Here is a 21,499-nt window from a genome sequence, read left to right as displayed (position 1 = left end):
ACCACAGCTGGAGCCTGCCATTAGGACCAATGAAAGCAAAGTACCTCATCCACTCAGTGACTAAGAATCGCAGTATTTAAGAGGTGGCAGGAATGGGCTGAGAGTGGTGTTTGCTTTCTCCACCAGAAGGGCACACTTTCATCTAATTTGCGGTATCACTGAGCTGAAGACAAAGAGAAGGGGGAGAAAACCTAGCAGACCACCATGTGCTACGGGAAGTGTGCACGATGCATCGGACATTCTCTGGTGGGGCTTGCCCTCCTGTGCATTGCAGCTAATATTCTGCTTTACTTTCCCAATGGGGAAACAAGGTACGCCTCTGAAAACCACCTCAGCCGCTTCGTGTGGTTCTTTTCTGGCATCGTAGGAGGGGGCCTGCTGGTAAGTCATTCAGGATTATTACTGAATTCTCTCCGTTTCCTAGATGTTTTCATTATGTATTTTCATGGAAAGTTTTTTGTAATGCATATTTCCAAATCAAGTGACTTTTTTGTTGTTGTTCATTCCTTTGAAAGCAGATTATACAAAAGCGAGATTGGTACAGTATAGCGTAGTAATTTTATTAGATGTTGTTTTACAAAACACTCTTTCAACTAAAAGTGAACTGCCTTTTTGCTAAACTCTATAGGTAAGAAACAGATATTCGCTTTTAAATCAGATTTGAGAGACTATAGAGTTTCTACTAGAGCGGGTAGTCATTTAACATTTGCTCTGGGGAGCTGGAAGGGGTTGGCTGATTCTCTGCCTAAATCAACAGTTTTGAATCCAAATTCTCTGCTGTTTATTTTCAGCCATCTGTGATAGGGAAAAATAATGAATTGTGAGTGCATTGCTATTTTAAAAGAACTCTAAGCTTTCTTCTTTATGTAATGCTGGGGTGTGGTGTCTAGGAAAAACCCTACAGTTAGCAGCAGGTCGGTGTCTGAAGCTAATAGTGGAATGTGTTGTTTTTTCCAAGATTTGTTTTTGATTGAAGTGAGAGGAATTTCCCTGCCAACCTGGGAGCTGAAAGCATTAGCTTCAACCACAGCATGGAAAGAATGTGAACAAACTTAAGTTTGCTACTTTAAAGTGCTGGGATTAAAAATTTTAAAGAGAAATTTTATGGAATGGTACCATACATGATAAATTTTCTTAATCAAGTAAAAGATAGTAAAACATTTAAACCTAATACACGGATTATGGCATGGCAAATCTGCCCTAAATTATTTATTTAATGAGATTTTATTTAATTTTATTTTATCTAATGAGATGGGGTTTCGCCATGTTGCCCAGGCTGGTCTTGAACTCCTGGGCCCAAGTGACCCTCCTACCTTGGCCTCCCAAAGTGCTGGGATTACAGGCATGAGCCACAGTGCCCGTCTGCCTCAAATTTAAGCATTATTATCATGTTAACATGATTATTTGTCTTAAACATAACATCACACTTAAGTTTCTTTCGATCTTGAACCTGAAGTATTTCATATTTACTATATTTTAAGAGCTTAATATTGTTAAGTTAAAACTATGCATTTGTATAATCAAGGAAGCAGTTCATATTTATTATATATAGCTTTCATGTCTCCCATTTACAAAAAAGTTTCAATTATTCTATTAAAGATTTGTTGGTATATTCTGCATTTTACAAGGGGAAAAAATCAGATTTAAAAAAAGGGTTTAACATTTCCAAGAGTTTGTATCTGAGGTTGTGTGATAAACTCTTGAGGAATAAACACATTTACAGTTTATTATTTTACTCCTCCCATGTTACACCCTCATCCTAAAAAATGCTTTGACAGATTACATGAAAACAAGCAGATATGACATTTAGATGGTCTTTTTCTCCTCAGAGGTTTACAGTCTTTGGGATATCTGGTCAACCTAATCAAAGCCAGTTAACGTCATTAGAAATAAATATATTTTACCAAGAGATGCCTAACCTGACCCATATGAGCCTGAGCCAGTCAATGACTTGACTTTGTTTGTTTCCTAACCAGATGCTCCTGCCAGCATTTGTCTTCATTGGGCTGGAACAGGATGACTGCTGTGGCTGCTGTGGCCATGAAAACTGTGGCAAACGATGTGCGGTAGGTCCTCCTGCCCTGGTGGTGAAAATGACTCCTAAGATGTAGCTGTGGCCTCTGTGGCTCACTTCCTGTGTTTCTCCTTTTCCCTAGATGCTTTCTTCTGTACTGGCTGCTCTCATTGGAATTGCAGGATCTGGCTACTGTGTCATTGTGGCAGCCCTTGGCTTAGCAGAAGGACCACTATGTCTTGATTCCCTCGGCCAGTGGAACTACACCTTTGCCAGTACCGAGGGCCAGTATGTAATTATTCTCTACATGGCTACACATTTTTATCCACCACATGTATATAGTGGCAGCTCTATCAAACCAGATAGGCATCCACTTATCCATCCATCCACCCACCTAGCCAGTGTTTATTCTCACTGACTCAGGCATGGTTTAGGCAATAGGTATCCAAGGATGGAGCCCAGTCCCTGACCTAAACAAGTTCTAAATGCTTGTTTTCTTTTCTTTTCTTTTCTTTTCTTTTCTTTTCTTTTTTTTCTTTTCTTTCCTTTTCTTTCCTTTCTTTCTTTCTTTTTTTTTTTTTCCCAGAGACAGGGTCTTGATCTGTCACCCAGGCTAGAATGCAGTGGCACAATCATAGCTTACTGCAGCCTCTAACTCCTGAGCTCAAGCAATACTCCTTCCTCAGCTTCCCAAATACAAAGTGCTTTTGAATAGATTCAATAATTCAGTCCTCATAATAACCCTATGAAGTGACTTCCTGTTTTAAAGATGAGGAAACAAAATCACACAGAGATGGAGTAATTCATCCAAGGTCACGTTGCCAGAAACTGGCAGTTAGCATTGGAACCCAGGCAGTCTGGATGTAGAGTTTGTGTTCATATAGTGCATCTCAATTACTTCATACATTATACCAGAACAATTGCCTGATTAAGTGTAATACATTTTACTATTTTATAAGAAAGTATTATAGAATCCATATATAATAAGAATGGCAACTATATGAATTTAACCCAAGCCCAGGGCAAATCATGCCCTTACCCCTCTACACACATACGCTCATATAAAACATACAAACTATGTACAATGCCCCCTTTTTTAGTTATTAAGCTATGTAAGTAAGGCCTATTCACAATCATAATATCAGGATAATTTGTGCTGTTCCACCATTCTATGTTGATACTTATTTTTTTTGATCAGTTATCAAGAAAAGAACAGAAACAGCACAGCTGATAGAAACAGATGTATGTGGTGATGAATGGATGACATGTTTCCTTGAGCAGGAGTTGATTCTGAGTTTACCTTTTCCTTACTCAACTTTCTGAAGTTGAATTTTGAAAGGTTTAGTTTTGAGATTCATGATTAAAAATAATATTAATAACAAATTATATTATCAAGAATGTTTGTCCCCATGAATTTAAAGCATGTAGTGAGGATATATGAATCTCACAAATTTAGCATAGTTATGAGATCATGAATTTGAATTAGCTGGGTTCAATCACAGCTCTGCACCTATCTATAGGAAAAGGTGAACTGAGCTCTCTGCATCTCAGTTACTCCACTGGTAAAATAAAATCAATGGCAATTGTCATGAGAATTAATGACATAATATGTAAAATGTTCCCCACAGAGGCTGCCACATTGTGAGCAACTGCCACTGTTAGCTGTTAATGTTATCTACTACCTTACAATAAACATAACCCAATGGTAGCCTTTGAAGGATAATTGATACTTACAGAAGTTTGAAATTTTGGTGTTCAAAACTGTGATCAATCATGACTCAGCTTTTATCAGAACATAGTGGATGTACTGGTAGAAAATGGCTATTCACATATGTACAAACATACAAAACTATTGCACAAACAGACTTCTAAGAAAAGTCATGACTTATGCAGCCAGAATGCAGGGAGAGGTGGTAGTATCGCTAAATGTTTTTTATAGCTATTTGACTGTTTGCCCCTCCCATTATCCACCCTGGATTCTACAAGAAACCTTCCTCCTCTTCTATGTCATTCTTCATTTAAAAGGATTTCAATATGGGAAATAACTAACAGTCACAAGCCACAGGTTAGTTGCCTGGGAGCCAGGTGGAGCTGAAGAATTTTTTTTACATTGCAACCTGAAGATATAGATTTTTGTTCTGCTGACATGCAGAAAGGGCCACAAAAACAGAACTTTTTTTGAAAGCAACAACTATAATCTCTGATTGGCTCAATGAACTATTCTAAAGTTAGGTCTCAAATTCCAAGCCCCTTTGTTCTGTTGTGGCAGGAAGTTGTGATAAGAAAAGAATTATATCAGGCCTCTTTGTGGAATTAAGTCAAACCTTGATTTTCCCACATGATTGTATTATATTTCGTTAAGAATCCAAATACTCTGTAGCAAAGGCTGAAATTCTAGGAGAGCTATCAGAAGTAGAATTTTTCAGACTGGAAGAATATCCAGGTATTTATAAAATCGACTAAATCCTAGAATCTATAGTCAGATATCACCTCAGTATGGTTTGCTGACATTTCACAAAGCAACTTCATGTTGTTATTTATCATTCAACTGCTTTTAAAATGTGTTGAGTGGCTATTGTGTGTCAGATACTGTTCTAGTGGCTGGATATACAATGATGAATAGGTCTGGCTCCTACCTTCATGGAGCTCAGCCTTACTGAATAGATACATAAGCAGGTGTTCTCCCTGGACTAGGTTAGGTGCCCTTCCTCTGTGGCTCTTCCGTACTTTGTTTACCGATCAGCATATCTGTTGCACTGAGATTACTTGTGACTCGTCTCTGCCTTTAGAAGCTATGCTCTTTCAGGACAGAGCCCGTGCCCTGTGCTCCATTATATCCCCAGCTCTGGCTCAGTGTCAGACTCACACTGAGTGCTCAATAATCTTTGTTGAATGAGCGAATGCAGTGCGCTACATGCTATTACCAACACTTGGGCACAGCATCATGAAAGTGAAGAGCTATCAGCCGGGCGTGGTGGTTAACGCCTGTAATCCCAGCACTTTGGGAGGCTGAGGCAGGAGAATGGCTTGAACTCAGGAGGTAGAGGTTGCTATGAGCCAAGATTGCGCCATTGCACTCCAGCCGGGGCAACAGAGCCAGACTCCATGTCAAAAAAAAGTAAAGAGCTATCAAATTAGTTGGGTTTAATCCCATGAATTTGCTTCATGTTGCAAATTAATTTATTCCTTAAAAACAAAAAATAGCTTTGTTCCAAAGGTCTCAGTTGAAAAATTCCAGCATATTAAATATCCAAACTTGCCAGAATTTGGATAATTTTCAAAAGTGACAAATTGAGATGTAATAAAATGATCTAAATTAATATTTTAAAGTTCAAAAAAAAACTAGCCTAAAGAGATTTTATTTTCTAAGTATTCACTCAATATTCAATACAAATACCCATCTTTTATACCAATAACAACAATAAAATTGGAAAACAGTTTTAAAAAACACATACACGTACTCTACTTTAGCACATGAATTATTTTCATTTTTCTGCATTTGCTCGTAGTTTACTTCCATATACATACATGAATCTTACCTAGCTTTAAACACAGCACAAATACAGTTCTGCATTTTTATTTTTGTTTATAAGAATTCAGATGCCTGTTAGGGAATATAAACATCATTATAAGGTGAGAATTTCTGACCATGTAATCCTAGATTGGGGTCAAAAATTATAAACTATAATTTTATGTTTATCATTACAGTAGGATCTGGGCTAAATTCCTCCATTTTGTGGAATGACATGCATTGGAAGAAACTTACACAGGATATTGAATAATTCATTCCTTTTTTCTGAATGAAAAACCACCAAACAAAAGTAGTTTATGAAGTAACCCCTTAAGTATGACCATGTGTCAGAAGTTTCTCTTTTTACCCGCAGGTACCTTCTGGACACCTCCACATGGTCCCAGTGCACTGAACCCAAGCACATTGTGGAGTGGAATGTGTCTCTGTTTTCTATCCTCTTGGCTCTTGGTGGAATTGAATTCATCTTGTGTCTTATTCAAGTAATAAATGGAGTGCTTGGAGGCATATGTGGCTTTTGCTGCTCTCGCCAACAGGTAAGAACCTGCATGAAAATGTCGTAGTCTGGCCCTGGTGTTAATATACCATTGTTTTCATCATAAAGAAAAAGGCAAAACCAAACATGCTTGACCTACCAGCATTTATTCTGATATCATCTTTGTAGCAATACAATTATAGCATTCACTTCAGCTGTCAGTAACAAGCTTCCTCGAGTCTCACAGTCACAGGATTGTCTTAGTTCTTTGCAGTTGGCTCTATGTACACAAGAACATGCTGCCCATAGACACAGCGCTCCCTTCAGGATCTAATTCACTGCCTCTGCTCTCGCTGCAGAGACAGAAAAAAAGAGATGTCTGCTCTTTGTCTGCTGTTATATTCCCAACTAGTATACATAAGTAATAGCCAACCATTCAATGCATCAGGTACTATGCTAAACCCATTTTTCAGATGAGACTATGACTCAAATATTAAGCAATAGGCTTAAGATCACCTACTCAGGAAATAACAGGCTTCAAACCTTGAGTCATTTTGTGCAAAAGCTCCTACTTTTAACCTGTATTCCACACTTGCTGTTTGGTTGGATTTTCTGCAATTCCTTCCTAATAAGGAGTCATAAAAATGCCTAAGCAGTAAGTATGGAGAATCACTAGCAATCTTTGAACAGCAGCTCATGAAAAGCCTTTCATTGTGAAAGAAAACCAGGAAGCACTTGTTTCCTGGGGATATGATTTAGGAGAAAAAAATGCATTTGTTTGTAGCAGTGAAAGTTCTTGTTTCTATATCCTCCTAATATATATATATATAATTGAATTGATGAAAGTCCAGCTTTGATCCTATCTTTGAGAGGGTTATTTTATGTCTTATATTTTTCAAACCATTTACTCCTCTGGTGCCAGATCTGTTAACTTTCTTTTAAAAATAAGACAAAAACCTAATGAAAACTGAAAGTCCATTGCTACCATGAAAAACTTTGCTGAAAATAAAAGGAAACTCTCTGTAATTTTGGGGGAAGGTTAAAATGAAAATCTAGTTTTCCTTATCAGGCCAGTATAGCAAGATTAATAATTTCTTTGGCAAATTTCCAAGAAAATAAGGGAGTGGGAAACCTTCAATATGGAGCTTCTTTCAAGCAATATGGTTGGGGAAGGGCAGAGAAGTATCCTCTAGGGATTGCTGTCATGCAGCTTACCTTTAGCCTTGAATTTCATACAAGGCAGAGTTCAAAGTAAGTGATTACTTGTACTAAATGTACTCACTTAGTACATTTTGGGGACAAACATAAAGAGCCAATGACCAAAATGGCTGAAGTGATTTGGCAGGGAATGAGACTCTCCTCTGATTTGGGGTGGTAAATACACCGGGTTTCCCAGCAGGGTCACTGTAGGGATGGCTTCTTCCCAGATACTACAGGGAAGATCTGTTACCTTTGTTTATAAGACAAAAGACACTTTGAAAGGGCAGGGCTTTTCATGTAGAAGAGTCAGGTCCCTAACTCGGTAGCATTTAATTTGAAAGGTTACCCACATTGAGCTCATACCAGTGTGAAACTTCCATGGCATTATCTTTTAAATCTCTAAGATTAAAACCCCACACAAATGCACTCAAAGCAACCCAACATCAGTATCCTGCAGTTTCTATGGGCCCTTTCTGCGGCCTTTACTCATGGAAGACAAGGGATCTGGGTTTGTTTAGGAAACATTCTGTGAGCATTGTCCAAGCCCTAAGTATGGTTGGCCTAAGCTTTGCTGAAGCTGGGATCAGTCTGTTTATGTTTGCTTAAAATAGGAACTTAAAGGACTAAAATGTCATCATTATTTATCCTGATTATAACCTAATGGTATTTTATTTTCTTTACAGCAATATGACTGCTAAAAGAACCACCCCAGGACAGAGCCACAATCTTCCTCTATTTCATTGTAATTTATATATTTCACTTGTATTCATTTGTAAAACTTTGTATTAGTGTAATATACTCCCCATAGTCTACTTTTACAAACGCCTATAAAGACTGGCATCTTCACAGGACGTCAGTGTTCAAATTTAGTAAACTTTTTTTGTTTTTGTTTTTTTTTAAGGAATGAGGAAACAAACCACCCTCTGGGGGTAATTTACAGACTAAGTGACAGTCCTCAGTATATCTGAGATAAACTCTATAATGTTTTGGATAAAAATAACATTCCAATCACTATTGTATATATGTGCATGTATTTCTTAAATTAAAGATGTCTAGCAGCTTTTTATAAGACCAAGAAGAGAAAATCCGACAACCTGGAAAGATTTTTGTTTTCACTGCTTATATGATGTTTCCCATTCATACACCTATAAATCTCTAACAAGAGGCCCTTTGAACTGCCTTGTGTTCTGTGAGAAACAAATATTTACTTAGCGTGGAAGGACTGATTGAGAATGTTCCAATCCAAATGAATGCATCACAACTTACAATGCTGCTCGTTGTTGTGAGTACTATGAGATTCAAATTTTTCTAACATATGGAAAGCCTTTTGTCCTCCAAAGACGAGTACTAGGGATCATGTGTTTAAAAAAAGAAAGGCTAAGATGACTGGGCAAGAAGAAAGATGGGAAACTGAATAAAGCAGTTGATCAGCATCATTGGAACACGGGGAGGAGTGAGGGCAGGAGGACCATGAGGAAATACCTTCAAAACTAACTTGTTTACAACAAAATAAAGTATTCACTACCATGTTGTTGTTGTTTAGTTTCATTGTCCTTAAAAGTTCTCTTTTTTCTCCCCCCCCCCTTTTTTTTCCAGTTTGCAAGTTATGTGGCCCCTATTGCTAACAGCTTCCTGTCTTTTTGTTTCCTTATCCTACTCTCTCATCCTCTTTCTCCTCTTCTTTCTCTGCTGTCTGTAAATTGCCATTGCTGTACCTGTGGGGTCATCACTCCAGTTGGGCAGTGGTCCTTTCTACCAGGTGCTGCAGGTATCAGCCTCCCTGGAAGGGTAACAGGCATTTTTCTCCTTACTGTACAGGGTTAGGCTCTTTCAAGTCACGGGATTCCCGGACTTATTGGGAATTTTCTATAGAAATGTTCTGTTTTTGGTGTTCATTGGTCTGGACAACAGACAAGCAAATTTATAAAGAAGCATAACCAGCTATTAGACAGCAGAGCTCCTCCTATGGTCAAGCTGCCCTGCAGTGGGCGGCTCCTGACTGAAGGTTTCAGCCTATTCTGTACCATAGTCCCACTGGCAGGCTGGTGAAACCTACAGACACCTTCGAAGAATAATGTTCATAAATACATAAAATGCATAGAATTATGAAGAAAACAATACACTAGAATATTTTATGAAAAATTTTTTTAAATGTATAGTGTAGTTGTCTTGACAGCCAGCTCTGTCACTTCAACACCTGTGGACAAACAGCAATAATGTGTGTCCTAACAGCCTTCTAATGAGTGGGTCTAAGAACTATCCTACTTTTTTTTTTGTTTACTGAGCAGAGTTAGCCAATATGCTGAGCACTTTTATTATTTATTTATTTTTATTATTATTATTTTTTATTTTCTTTAAGTTCTGGGATACATGTGCGGAACGTGCAGGTTTGTTACATAGGTATACATGTGCCATGGTGGTTTGCTTCACCTATCAACCCATCATCAACCACACGCATTAGGTATTTGCCCTCCCTCCCATTGCCCCCCAGCCCCCTAACTACTGTACTTTTGAAATACAATTTCAATTAAAATGATATTTCAAGATACCTGCAGCAAATTTAATGTGATATGAAAACATAAGCAAATTTTTATTGTAGATCAAAGTATGATCAGTATTACGGATGCTACTTTGGTTTGTTGCATAGTCATAATTAAAGGAAATATTAAATTTTTGTTATAAGTTAGTAAAAAATGACACTTTTTTCCCATCTAAATTTAACACCCCACTCCCCCAGTTATTTATCCACGGGGTCTTTTGGGAATTCTTGGACACCAGATTAAAATCTCCTGCATACAGGATCCAAGAAAAAAGGCAAAACAATCAGTCATAAGCATCATTTTTTCCTAAATCTATCCTCAAAGGACATGGCAATAATAATTATCAACCATTATCATAATAACAGCAACCATTTCTTGAGTCCCTTCAGTATGTCACTTACTGTAATTAGTTTTACACATACTATTCCACTGCAATCTCTCAGCAGTCCTAGAAGGTATTACTTCTCTCTATTTTATAGACTCAAAGCTCAGTGAGGTTAAGTAATCTGTCCAAGGCCACATCTTTAGCAAATGAAAAAAACTGTAGCAAAAAAAAAAAAGCTGATTTGAATCCAAGTCGGTGTAACATGAACACTGTGTTCTCCCTGCTCCTCTCCTCTGCCTCATCTACCTGCTCTGCCACCAGGGCCCAGGGGCTAGAGTCTTCCTCTTATCCTACACTGGCACTCAGATACTCCACCCACCTAATGGGGACTTTGACAGGCCCCTGAGAGCCTCAGTCATCCCTATCCTAGAGCCTAAGTTTGAGTGACTCAACATTTCCCCTTGTTTGTGAATCCTTTAATAGTAGACATTGTCATCACCTGAAGGAAATAGCTTACACAAATTACCTTACACCCTCCTTAAGTTCTGTTTATAGCCTACACTCCTGGTTTGTAATATTCTAGGCCTTTCAATTTGGCTGGAAACTCCCTCAGGGGTTGTACTAAAACAGCTCATTCTTACCTGACAACATTAAAACAATAAAAATTACTGTAGAATCTGAATCACTTGAATAGTACACACGGCCTCTGAGTGTCAATTTGCCATAGTTACCAAATTTACAAATACATTCCTACATAAAGGAAATCTCAGGCATTGAAATCTCAGACAATTGATAGAATGTTACCTTTACCACAGTATGAGTTTCTTGTATGTGTGTGAGATCTTTTTTATTGTTTTCTCTGACGCTTACCCATGTTAAGAACGGGTATGGGATTTGATGCAACTTTTCAGAGAAGCTATTTGGTGATCTGTGTCAACAATATATAAAGCCTACACATCCTTTAGCCAAGTATTTTTACTTGTAGAAATTTATTTTAAGAAAATCATCAAGGATGTTCACAACAGTTCAGTTTCCAGTAATAATTATGGAAGTATTGTTTGTAACACCAGGAAAAATGACAAGAGCCTAAATCTCTGATAACAAGGAATTGATTTGATAAATGTAGTCAGTGGCTGTTAAATCAGGGTAAATGTATGAACCGCACAACATTACATGAAAGAGAAAGTTTCGAAAACACAGAAAAGAAGGGTTCTATATCTCTCTCTACTAGGTATATGTATATTATAAATACCATTTAAATATATTACTGAAAAGGAATTTCAATCAGATTCAATGTGATTTTTGTCTTGATTCATTTCGCTTATCTATACTTTCTGAAATTTCTACCATAAGCACGTATTACTTTTAGAAATAAAACAAAAGTGAGATGAGAAGAAAGATTCAGTCCTAAAATAATTCAGGGAGCAGCCCGCAGTCTTTATGGGAAACTCCCCAAGTATGTAAGAAAACCGTTGTTCTTGTGCTTGGACAGAGGAGTCATCCTACAGTAAATACGGGGGAATAATTATGCCTGCAATTAGGTGAAGGGATGGGCCAGGTGAGGCTGGCAGTAACCATAGGCTAAAAATATAATGGGAGCCCATAATTTCAATTGTGTCTTTGGGAAATGTTAAGTGCACAGTTTCTACTTTAGACTAGCCACTAAGTAAGACTTTTTACAAATATCAACCATGTATCTGTTTTCTGTATTTTAAAATGAAATGGCATACCTTTACTTTGAACATTGGCTTTTTGTCAGGGCTTTGTGTACTACAGCTTGGATTTTCCTTATTTTAATTTTCTCAGCTCACTGCAACCTCTGCCTCCTGAGTTCAAGCGATTCTCCTGTCTCAGCCTCCCGAGTGGCTGGGATTACAGGCTCACGCCACCATTCTTGGCTAATTTTTCTATTTTTGGTAGAGACAGGGTTTCACCATGTTGGCCAGGCTGATCTCGAACTCCTGACGTCGTGATCCTCCCACCTCGGCCTCCCAACGTGCTGAGATTACAGGTGTGAGCCACCCCACCCGGCCCTCCTTTTTTTAACATTAAATAGTTTGTGTATGCAAGTCCTGGCCAATTTAGACACATATTTTAATTATTGTAGTTAAAGAAGTCCACTAGGTTTTTCTGGAGCTGGATTTCATGTTACTTCCTAGAATCAATTATTTGCTCTAATTTCTCTCTCTTTTTCTCTCTTTCTCTCTCTCTCTCTCTCTCTCTCACACACACACACACACACACACACACTTTCCTAATATACAGCAATTAAAAAGAACAAACTACTGCTGCATGAGACAATGTGGATGAATCTTGTAAATAATGAGAATCAAGGCCAGGCGCTGTGGCTCAGGCCTGTAATCCCAGCACTTTGGGAGGCCAAGACGGGCGGATCACTTGAAGTCAGGAGTTCAAGACAAGCCTGGCCAACAGAGCGAAACCCCATCTCTACTAAAAATACAAAAATTAGCCGGGCATGGTGGTGCATGCCTATAATCTCAGCTACTGGGAAGGCTGAAACAGGAGAATCGCTTGTACCCAGGAGGTCGAGGTTATAGTGAGCCAAGATGGCACCACTGCAGTCCAGCCTGGGTAACAGAGCGAGAATCCGTCTTAAATAAATAAATAAGGAGAATCAAAACAATCTCTCCTCCCTCACTGCTCCCCAATTCTGGATGTAATCTCAGCTAACGTAGCTAACTCCTTGAGACAGAGACAGTAGATCTCTTATGAACATTTCACACACAGATTTTCGTATAGGAGCAATAATACAGTTCCCAAAAGGTGCCATTTCAAGTACCTGTGTTCAGTCGTTGCAGCCTGCAACTAGAAAGCTCTGTGTCAAGCATTCCACTAGCTACTAATTCTCACCACACTCCTCTTTGTTACATGTGTACAGATATCCTTGATTCGTGTGCAAGACTAAGGGCCAATTGAAATGGCCACTCCTGTCTCAGATGATAGATGATGTCCATATAATAAACTGTCATATATTCAATACATGAAAGAATCCCACAAATATTAAGAACCCAAACCATCTACTCCCTCCTCCCCCAAGACTCACATAACTTGGGCAAGGAGAACCAAAACCATAAACTGCTCCACAGCTTACTGTTAACATTATCATGATTTTATTATTCCATACTCTTCTTGAGCACAGTTTTACTATTCCAGGAGACTCTTTCCTAAGCAAATAACTTTATTTATTGTTGGGATCTCTGAAAGATCCACCATCTCCTCAATAGAAAACATCAACAGTTTGTATCTCAAGAGCCTTTGAACCCCCTACCTCAAAGTCCTGTGTTGCTGTTTCCCCCAGTCTTAAACAATCATATCATAATCTTTACTGAAGGCTTCCTGTCTTTGGGTTTCTTTTTTTTTTTCCTTTTAACACCATGACCAAATAGTATTTATTTCAGGTATCAAAGTCTGGTTCAACATTTGAAAATTGAGTAATGTAATCCATCACACCAACAGGCTATAGAGGAAAAATCATGTGATTATATCACTAGATATAGAAAAAGTATTTGAAAAAATTCAACACTCATTAATGATAAAAACTCCCAGCAAGCTGGAAATAGAGGAGAACTTCCTCAACTTGATGAAGAACATCTATGAAAAAGCAGCTAACATAATACTTAAAGGTGAGGAACTAGGAACTTTCCCACTAAGACTGTGTACAAAGCAAAGTTATCTCCTGTCACCATTCCTTTTCTTTTTCTTTTCATTTTTTCTTTTTTTAAGTTTTTTCATTATTATTTTTATTTTTTTGTTATACTTTAAGTTCTGGGGTACATGTGGGATACAATATTCTGGGAACGAAGAGGGGTGTGGTAGGAATTAGTAGCAAGTGGAAATTTTGACACAGAGCCTTCTAGTTGTAGGCTACAACTAGTGAACATAGATGTCTTGAAAAAGCACCTCTTACAGAAATGTAGTGTTGTTTCTATACAAAAACCTATGTGTGATTCCTTTGAATTCATTGACATGAAAAATAAATAAATAAAAATAAAACACAAAACTTGCGTGTGAAATGTTGCAATGGGGTAGAATAATATCCATCATTCTATCGATGGACATTTGAGTTGTTTTCAGGGATCTTATTTGTTTTCAGGGATCTTAGGAAATATGTTGCTGTGATCATTTTTGTACATGTCTTTCGGTGCATTCGGTGCATATGAGAACTCATTGATTTTTGTTTGCTTGTTTGTTTGTTTGTTGTCAAGGAATCAAACTGCTAGTGGAGCTTCTTTTGTTTTGCATTAGTTAGCATCCCAGGGTTCCCAGAGTTTTCCTCTAGCCTAGTACTCTCAAGGTTTGGCTTATCTCTTCCTCTCTTCCTGCCCGGGGGACTTCCAGTCACTCACTGATTCAGTATTTATGGATTGCTCATTGTATGTCATGCACTGCACAAGGTGCTGAGGACTCAGCTGTGAACAAGATTTTCCAGGCTCTATGAGAGCAGAGACCTTGACTATGCTGCTCACTATTGCATTGCCAAATTCTAAAATAGTGCCTGGCGTATAGTAGGTGCTCAGTAATCCGGGGTCAGCAAACTGTGGCCCACGGGACAAATCTGGTTTGCTGCCTGCTTTGTCAATAGAATTTTATGGGAATACAGCAACACTGATTTGTTTACATGTTGTGTATGGTTGCTTTTCCCCTATAATGGCAGAGCTGAACAGTTGACAGAGACTACATGTCGCACAAAGCCTAAAATATTTATTCTGTGGTCTTTTGTGGAAAAAGTTTGTTTCTAATGTAGCTGGCTATTTGCCTAGATAAAAATGGATACTTCTATTACAATGGAAAAGGAGGTAAATGGGTATTTTTGTTAATTTTAGACTTATGATAGAAGTTTTCAAATACATTTTTTTAAATAAAGAAGTAAAGAAGGGAGAAACTGGGCCTGATTTACCCATGACCCAGCTAGAAGAATATATGAGTTTCCTAGGGCTGCCAAAACAAAGTCCGACAAACTGGTAGGTAGCTTAGAAAAACAGAAATATATTGTCTCATGTTTCTGGAGGCCAGAAGTCTGAAATCGAGGTGTCAGCAGGCTCATGCTCCCTCTGAAGGCACTGGGAAAGGATCTGTTACAGACTTCTCTCCTAGCTTCAGGAAACGTCAGACATTCCTTGGCTTGTAGATGGTCATCTTCTCCCTGTGTCTCCTCACATTGTCCTCCCTCATGTCTGCCTCTCTGTCCAAATTTCTTCCTTTTTATAAGGACACCAGTCATGTTGGATTAAGGCTCACTCTAATGACTTCGTTTTAACTTGATTACCTCTGTAAAGCCTGTATTTCCAAAAAAGGTCACATTCTAAAGTGTATGGACTTCAACATGTCTTTTTTAAGAAGACACAACTCAACTCATAACAGAGAAAGAGATAGCAGTCTCTGAGACCTCAGTAGCATCTTCTGAACTAAACATGTCTTATGAGATGCCCTTGAAAAAATCTGGGAAATAATATGTACCAAATAAATCTTCCCAGAGATTCACTACACACATGGACCTTCCACTAGCTCTGAAAAGTCTTGTTGTAAAAACCTATTTAAGTCAAAACATCTGAATTATTTAACTATGAGACCGTGGGGCTACAGCTTTGGAAAGAGAATGAATAGCAGATGTAACAAAAAGCACAGAGCCGGAAACATAGCAAACTCTCATTAAATGACAATAGGTGGAATTCAGAAGAGTACTTCAATGACAACCAAAAGCTTAGGATGAGAGAAAAAAATTCATTACATTATTAGCTGCTGCCTGTTCAATGGATGGGAACACGGATATGCTTTGTCCGTGTCTTCTGTACTCAAACAGGCCTGCAGGGCTTCTACCCTGTTGTTCTTGCTCCAATTCTCTAGGAAAATACTATATGTCCTTTAAACAAATCAGCTACCTGGGTTTGTAAGGGGAGACCTGATTTCCAATGTCACAACTTTGGAGAAAAAAAGTCCTATTGTAGCTGACTTGTAAGAGTCTTCTCTAAGTGGGAGAGACAACAGAATTTCAGAGATAGAAATACCACTCAATATTTCTTAATCCCAATAACGCTTATCATAGGGTATCCTTGTACATAAGTGTGGGCAATAGTATACGTCACCTACAATCCCCTGCAGAGGTTGAAAAGAGACTTCCATGTACATTTGCCTACGCATCCTTTTATGCATGGGAGTAGAGGTATGGGGGACAAGGACATGCTGTGGATGAGGGGCACACAAAGCTTAAGGTTGGAAAAAGACAGAAATGAAATGACATACTAGCAAACAGTTTCTGCAAAGGCAAGCTAGGTGATTCAGTCTTCAGTGTCCCTGGCCAGAGCATCAAGGTGCCCTGTGAGTCAGGCAACCTGAAGGCAATCGGGTGTTTTTTTTGTTTTTTTTTTTTTTGGCCCAAAGAAGCATCATACTGCAGGCCATCGTGAGTCTCATTTTGCAGAATGAGAGAAATGTCCACATTGTCAGGGCTCCAGGGCTCCTTACGCATGTGAGGGCATCAGAGTTTCATGGTTGTAGAGCCGTACCAGGTGGGAGAACTGGGCTCAGGTACAGAGAAAAATAATGAGGAGGGCTGCAGAGGCTCCCTGGGTCCTCCTTAACCACCACCCTTTCCATGGCTCCCCATCTTCCACTCTTCCACTGGCAACACTCAGAAACAGGTTTGAAGGTACAGCAAACTAAACAGTTCCCATAGACAGGAAGTAGATGTTTTTTTTTTCCCATTTGGCTTTGTGAATATTAATTTTTTTCTTTGGAAATTATTCTCTCTTTAATGTCACAGGGAATTAAATGACAACTGTGTTCTTAATGTCACAGGGAATTAAATAACAACTGTGAAGTACATAGAAAGTAGCTTTAAGTAGCTGAGCAACCATAGGATTTGAATAACTGAAGAAACAGAAAGGGTGCTGGGCTTCACTCAAGAACCTTTTGTTTGGGTCGTGGTTGCTGATCTTGGACAAGTCACTTTTTCTCTCTGAGCCTCAGTTTCCTAATCTGTAAAATAGAGATTATAATATTACCTCTACCTGCCTACCGAGATTGGGATGGTTCAGTTAGATCCCATATGAAAATTCATCATAAACTATAAAGTTATGGGTCAGATATGAGTATTTTGGCCATAAAAAATTAGAACTGTAGTTCTATTATACAATTGCCTCCTTAGTTCTTGCCCCATTTTCCCCTTCCTCACAGGACTTTGGGATTCTTCTTCCCAGCTTTATTGAAGTATAACTGAATAAATAAAGATTTTATATATTCAAGATGTAGAATGTGATGATTTGATATACATATACATTGTGAATTGATTACCACAATTAAGTTAATTAACACATCCATCACTCCCCAGTTACCATTTCTGTGTGTGTGTGTGTGTGTGTGTATGTGTGTAGTGAGAACACTTACAATCTACCCTCTTAGCAAATTTCAAGTATACAATACAGTATTATAAACTATAAGCACCATGCTGTACATTAGATCCTCAGAATTTACTTATCTTATATCAGAAATTCTGTATCTTCTGCCAACATCTCCTGATTTTCCCCACCATCAGGCCCCTGACAACCATCATTATCCTCTACTTCTATCAGTTCAACTTTTTAAGATTTTACATATAAGTGAGATCCTGCAGTATTTTTTTCTTTCTGTATCTGGCTTATTTCACTTAGCACAATGTTCTCCAAGTTCACCCATGTTGTTGAAAGTTGAAGAATTTACTTATTTTTTATGACTTAAAATATTTCATATATATATTTTCTTTATTCATCTGTCAATGGACACTTAATACTGAAATTAACATGGAAGTATAGATATCTCATCAAGGTACTGATTTCATTTCCTTTGAATGTATTAAACCCAGAATTGAGATTGCTAGATTATATATCAGTTCTAGTTTTAGTTTTTGAGGAAGCTTCATACTGTTTTCCATAATGGCTGTACTAATTTGCATTCCCACCAACAGTGTGCAAGGGTTCCCTTTTCTCCACACCCTTGACAATGCTTGTTATCTCTTGTCTTTTTTGTAATAGTCATCCTAACAGGTGTGAGGTGATACGGCATTGTGGTTTTGATTTGCATTTTCCTGATGATTAGTGATGCTGAGCACCTTTTCATAAACCTGTTGGCCACTTGTATGTCTTCTTTGGAAAAATGTCTACTTGGGTTTGTTTGTTTGTTTGTTGCTATTAAGTTCCCTATATATTGTGGACATTAACCGCTTATCAGATATATGATTTGCAAACATTTTCTCCCCTTTCATAGGTTGCCTTCTCATTTTGTCAATTGTTTCCTTTGCTGTGCAGAAGCTTTTTGGTTTGATGCAATCCCAGCAAGTCATTTTATGGGTGTCAAGACTGATTTTAAAGTTTATATGGAGAAGCAAAAGATCCACAGTAGCCAACACAATGTTGCAGGAGAAGAGCAGCATTACAGCACTGACACTGTCTGACTTCAAGACTTACTATAAAAGCTGCAGTCATCAAGACAATATGGTATTGGTGAAAGAATAGAACAATAGATCAATGAAACAGAATAGAGCCCAGAAATTGACCCACATTAATATAGTCAACTGATCTTTGACAAAGGAGCAAAGTCAATATAATAGAGAAAAGACAGTTTTTTTTTTCAATAAACGATGTTGAAAAAAACTGAACGTCACATGCCAGAAAAAAGAATCCAGACACAGAACTTATACCTTTCACAAAAATTAATTCAAAATGGATCATTGACCTAAATGTGAAATGTAAAATTATAAAACTCCCAGAAGATAACATTGTAGAAAGCATAGATGACCTATGGAGATGACTTTCTAAGATATAACACCCAAGGCACAATCTATAAAAGAAATAATTGACAAGTTGGACTTCACTAAAATTAAAATCTTCTGCTCTATGAAAGACACTATCAAAAGGAATCAGAAGACAAATAACAGATTGGAAGAGAACATTTGCAAAATACATGTCTGTTAAAGTACTGTTATGCAAAATATTCAAAGAACTCTCAAAACTCAACATAAGAAAACAAACAACCTGATTAAAAAATGGGTGAAAGACCTGACCAGACATATCATCAAAAAATATACACAGAAGACAAATAGGCATATTAAAAGATGCTCAACATCAGAGATCATTAGAGATTTCAAATTAAAACAAGATACCATTATAATCCTATTAGAATGGTCAAGGTCCTTAACATTGACAACACCAAATACAGGTGAGGATGTGGAGTAAGAAGAGCTCTCATCCGTTGCTGATGGGAATGCAGTTTTAGAAGACAGTTTGACAGTTTTTTACAAAACTAAATATACACTTACCATACAATCCAATAATTACACTCCTTTGTATTTACCCAAATAAGTAGAAATCTTATATTCACACAAAAGTCTACACAAGGCTGCTTATAGCAGCTTTATTTATAGTTGCCAAAACACTTGGAAGCAACCAAGATGTCCTTCAGTAGGTGAATGAATAAATAAACTGTGGTACATCTGGACTTCTGCACTGTGGGATATTGTCTAGCACTAAAAAGAAATGATCTATAAAGTGATGAAAAGACAGGGAGGAACCTTAAATGTACATTATGAAGTGAAAGAAGCCAATTTGAAAATACTACATATGGTATGATTCCAACTATAAATGCCACGGAAAAGGCAACACCATGGAGACAGTAACTAGATCAGTGGTTGCCAAGTGTTAGTGAGGATGGAGGGAGGAATAGGTGGAGCATAAAGGAATTTTAAGAGAGTGAAACTACTCTGTATGACATTATAATGATGGATATATGTCATTATTCATTTGTGCAAGTCGATAGAATATACAACAGCAAGTGAACTCTAATGTACATTATGGACTTTTAGTGGTAATGATGTGTCAGTGGAAGTTCATCAGTCGCAACTAATTTACTGCTCCAGTGCAGGATGTTGGAAGTGAGGGAGATTTTGTGTGTATGGAGGTGGCTGCAGGGTTGGGGGTGGGGAAAGAAGGTATATGTGAGCTGACCCCTCTTTACTTTCAGTTCGATGTTGCTGTGAACTTAAAAGTGATCTTAAAACTAAATAGCTTTTTGTCTGACATCTTAGCGAGGTTGAAGTGGTTGCTGCTGCTCCCTGGGCATTGCGATGCTGCCCAAGGACGACAAGAAGAAGAAAGACACTGGAAAGTCAGACAAGAAAGACAGAGACCCAATGAACAAATCTGGTGGCTCCAAGGACAGAAAGAAGAAGCGGTCCAAAGGCAAAGTTTGGGACAAGCTCAATAACCTCGTCTTGTTTGACAAAGCTACATGTGACAAACTCAGTAAGGAAGTCCCAACATTAAGCTTATAACCCGAAATGAGGTCTCTGAGAGACTGAAGATTAAAAGTTGTCTGTCCAGGGCAGCCTTTTAGGAGCCGTTTAGTAACAGACTTATCAAACTAGTTTCAGTGCGCAGAGCTCAAATAATTTACACCAGAAACACCTAGTGCAGAGGTGTCCAGCTTCTGGAGAAGATGCAGGAACAGGTCCAGACAATCGTATATTTGGAAAAATAAAATAAAATAAATAAAATAAAATAAAATAAAATAAAATAAGGTCTGCATTAAAAATATCACCCAATAGCTTTCAAAATTCCCAAAGCCTAGGCCAAACCCCAAATCAATTACCTCAGGATATATGAGGTGCGACCTAGACATCAGTAAGTTTTTAATAGAGCCCGTGAATCTCAAAGTACTGCCAAGGCTGAGAACTACTGCCCTAGAGAATGCTACTCAATTATAGTTAGGTTAGACTCACCACTTGAATCTCACTTAGAGTTCGATTAGAACTGCCAGTTAGAATTACCCAGGCACTTTAAAAAATATATATAGATGACCAAGCCCCACTTGCTGCAATTCTGACTCATTTGATCTGGAGCAACACCTGGGTATTAGTATTTTTTAAAGCTCTTCAGATGATTCTAGTATAAAGCCATGATTGAGAATCACTGATCTCAAGAATGGTGAATTCCTAGAACATATGCTTCCAACTCTCAGTTCTACCCACATGGCAAACATCGCTACTCATTCCCGTTGCTACTCATTGCCAATGAGCCTAGGCTTTGAAATCCACCTCTCCTCAGCCTGTCAAGCAGGATTAATAATTGATCTGAGTTGCCAGTGGAATCCCCTTTGGCATCTCTGAATTATACATCTATTCCATCCCCCAACCAGAGACGGCTTTTTTGGACCTGACCAGCTCCATTCCTGCCTCCATCTCCATGACTTGAAAGATCTGACATTTTCATAGGAAAGCTCTCCAAGGCTGTGACCCTTTGACAGCTGTTCAGGCTTTAGGACAATGCTGTACATTCATACTGTGCCTACAATCTTCATATCTCAAGGACTTTCTGCAAACATTAACTCATTTGTTTGAAAATGTCTGGTGTTGTGAGGACAGATAATG

General features: G+C 38.2%; 1 protein-coding gene and 1 pseudogene across 3 annotated transcripts; both read left to right on the top strand.

Moving 5' to 3' along the window:
• The first annotated feature begins 29 nt into the window (after positions 1–29).
• Positions 30–8,745, top strand: TM4SF1 (transmembrane 4 L six family member 1). 3 transcript variants are annotated; one of them, XM_055247576.2, is made up of 5 exons: positions 33–381; positions 1,977–2,066; positions 2,157–2,302; positions 5,899–6,099; positions 7,902–8,745. In XM_055247576.2, exons 1-5 carry the CDS (start codon positions 205–207, stop codon positions 8,005–8,007), a joined length of 720 nt encoding a protein of 239 aa, XP_055103551.2. In that variant the 5' UTR covers positions 33–204; the 3' UTR covers positions 8,008–8,745. The 3 variants fall into 3 exon arrangements, with proteins under 3 accessions (XP_055105734.1, XP_055103551.2, XP_055103552.2); XM_055247577.2 differs by having other exon boundaries at positions 40–381; positions 5,899–6,079; XM_055249759.2 differs by lacking the exons at positions 2,157–2,302; positions 7,902–8,745 and having other exon boundaries at positions 30–381; positions 5,899–6,079.
• An 11,452-nt stretch (positions 8,746–20,197) lies between these two features.
• LOC129466858 (small ribosomal subunit protein eS25-like) lies at positions 20,198–20,615 on the top strand (annotated as a pseudogene).
• Positions 20,616–21,499: the final 884 nt, after the last annotated feature.

This window comes from Symphalangus syndactylus, chromosome 17, assembly GCF_028878055.3.
Source record: "Symphalangus syndactylus isolate Jambi chromosome 17, NHGRI_mSymSyn1-v2.1_pri, whole genome shotgun sequence".
In the NCBI taxonomy this organism is placed as follows: Eukaryota; Metazoa; Chordata; class Mammalia; order Primates; family Hylobatidae; genus Symphalangus; species Symphalangus syndactylus.
Note: the sequence above shows the minus strand (reverse complement) of the source record. Positions and strands in the feature narration are given on the sequence as shown.

Excerpts from the sequence above, each read along its gene's own strand:
- TM4SF1 (XM_055247576.2), top strand. The coding sequence starts at position 205 with ATGTGCTACGGGAAGTGTGCACGATGCATCGGACATTCTCTGGTGGGG. Across the intron at positions 382-1,976 it reads TCGTAGGAGGGGGCCTGCTG|ATGCTCCTGCCAGCATTTGT; the intron begins GTAAGTCATTCA and ends TTTCCTAACCAG. Across the intron at positions 2,067-2,156 it reads ACTGTGGCAAACGATGTGCG|ATGCTTTCTTCTGTACTGGC; the intron begins GTAGGTCCTCCT and ends CCTTTTCCCTAG.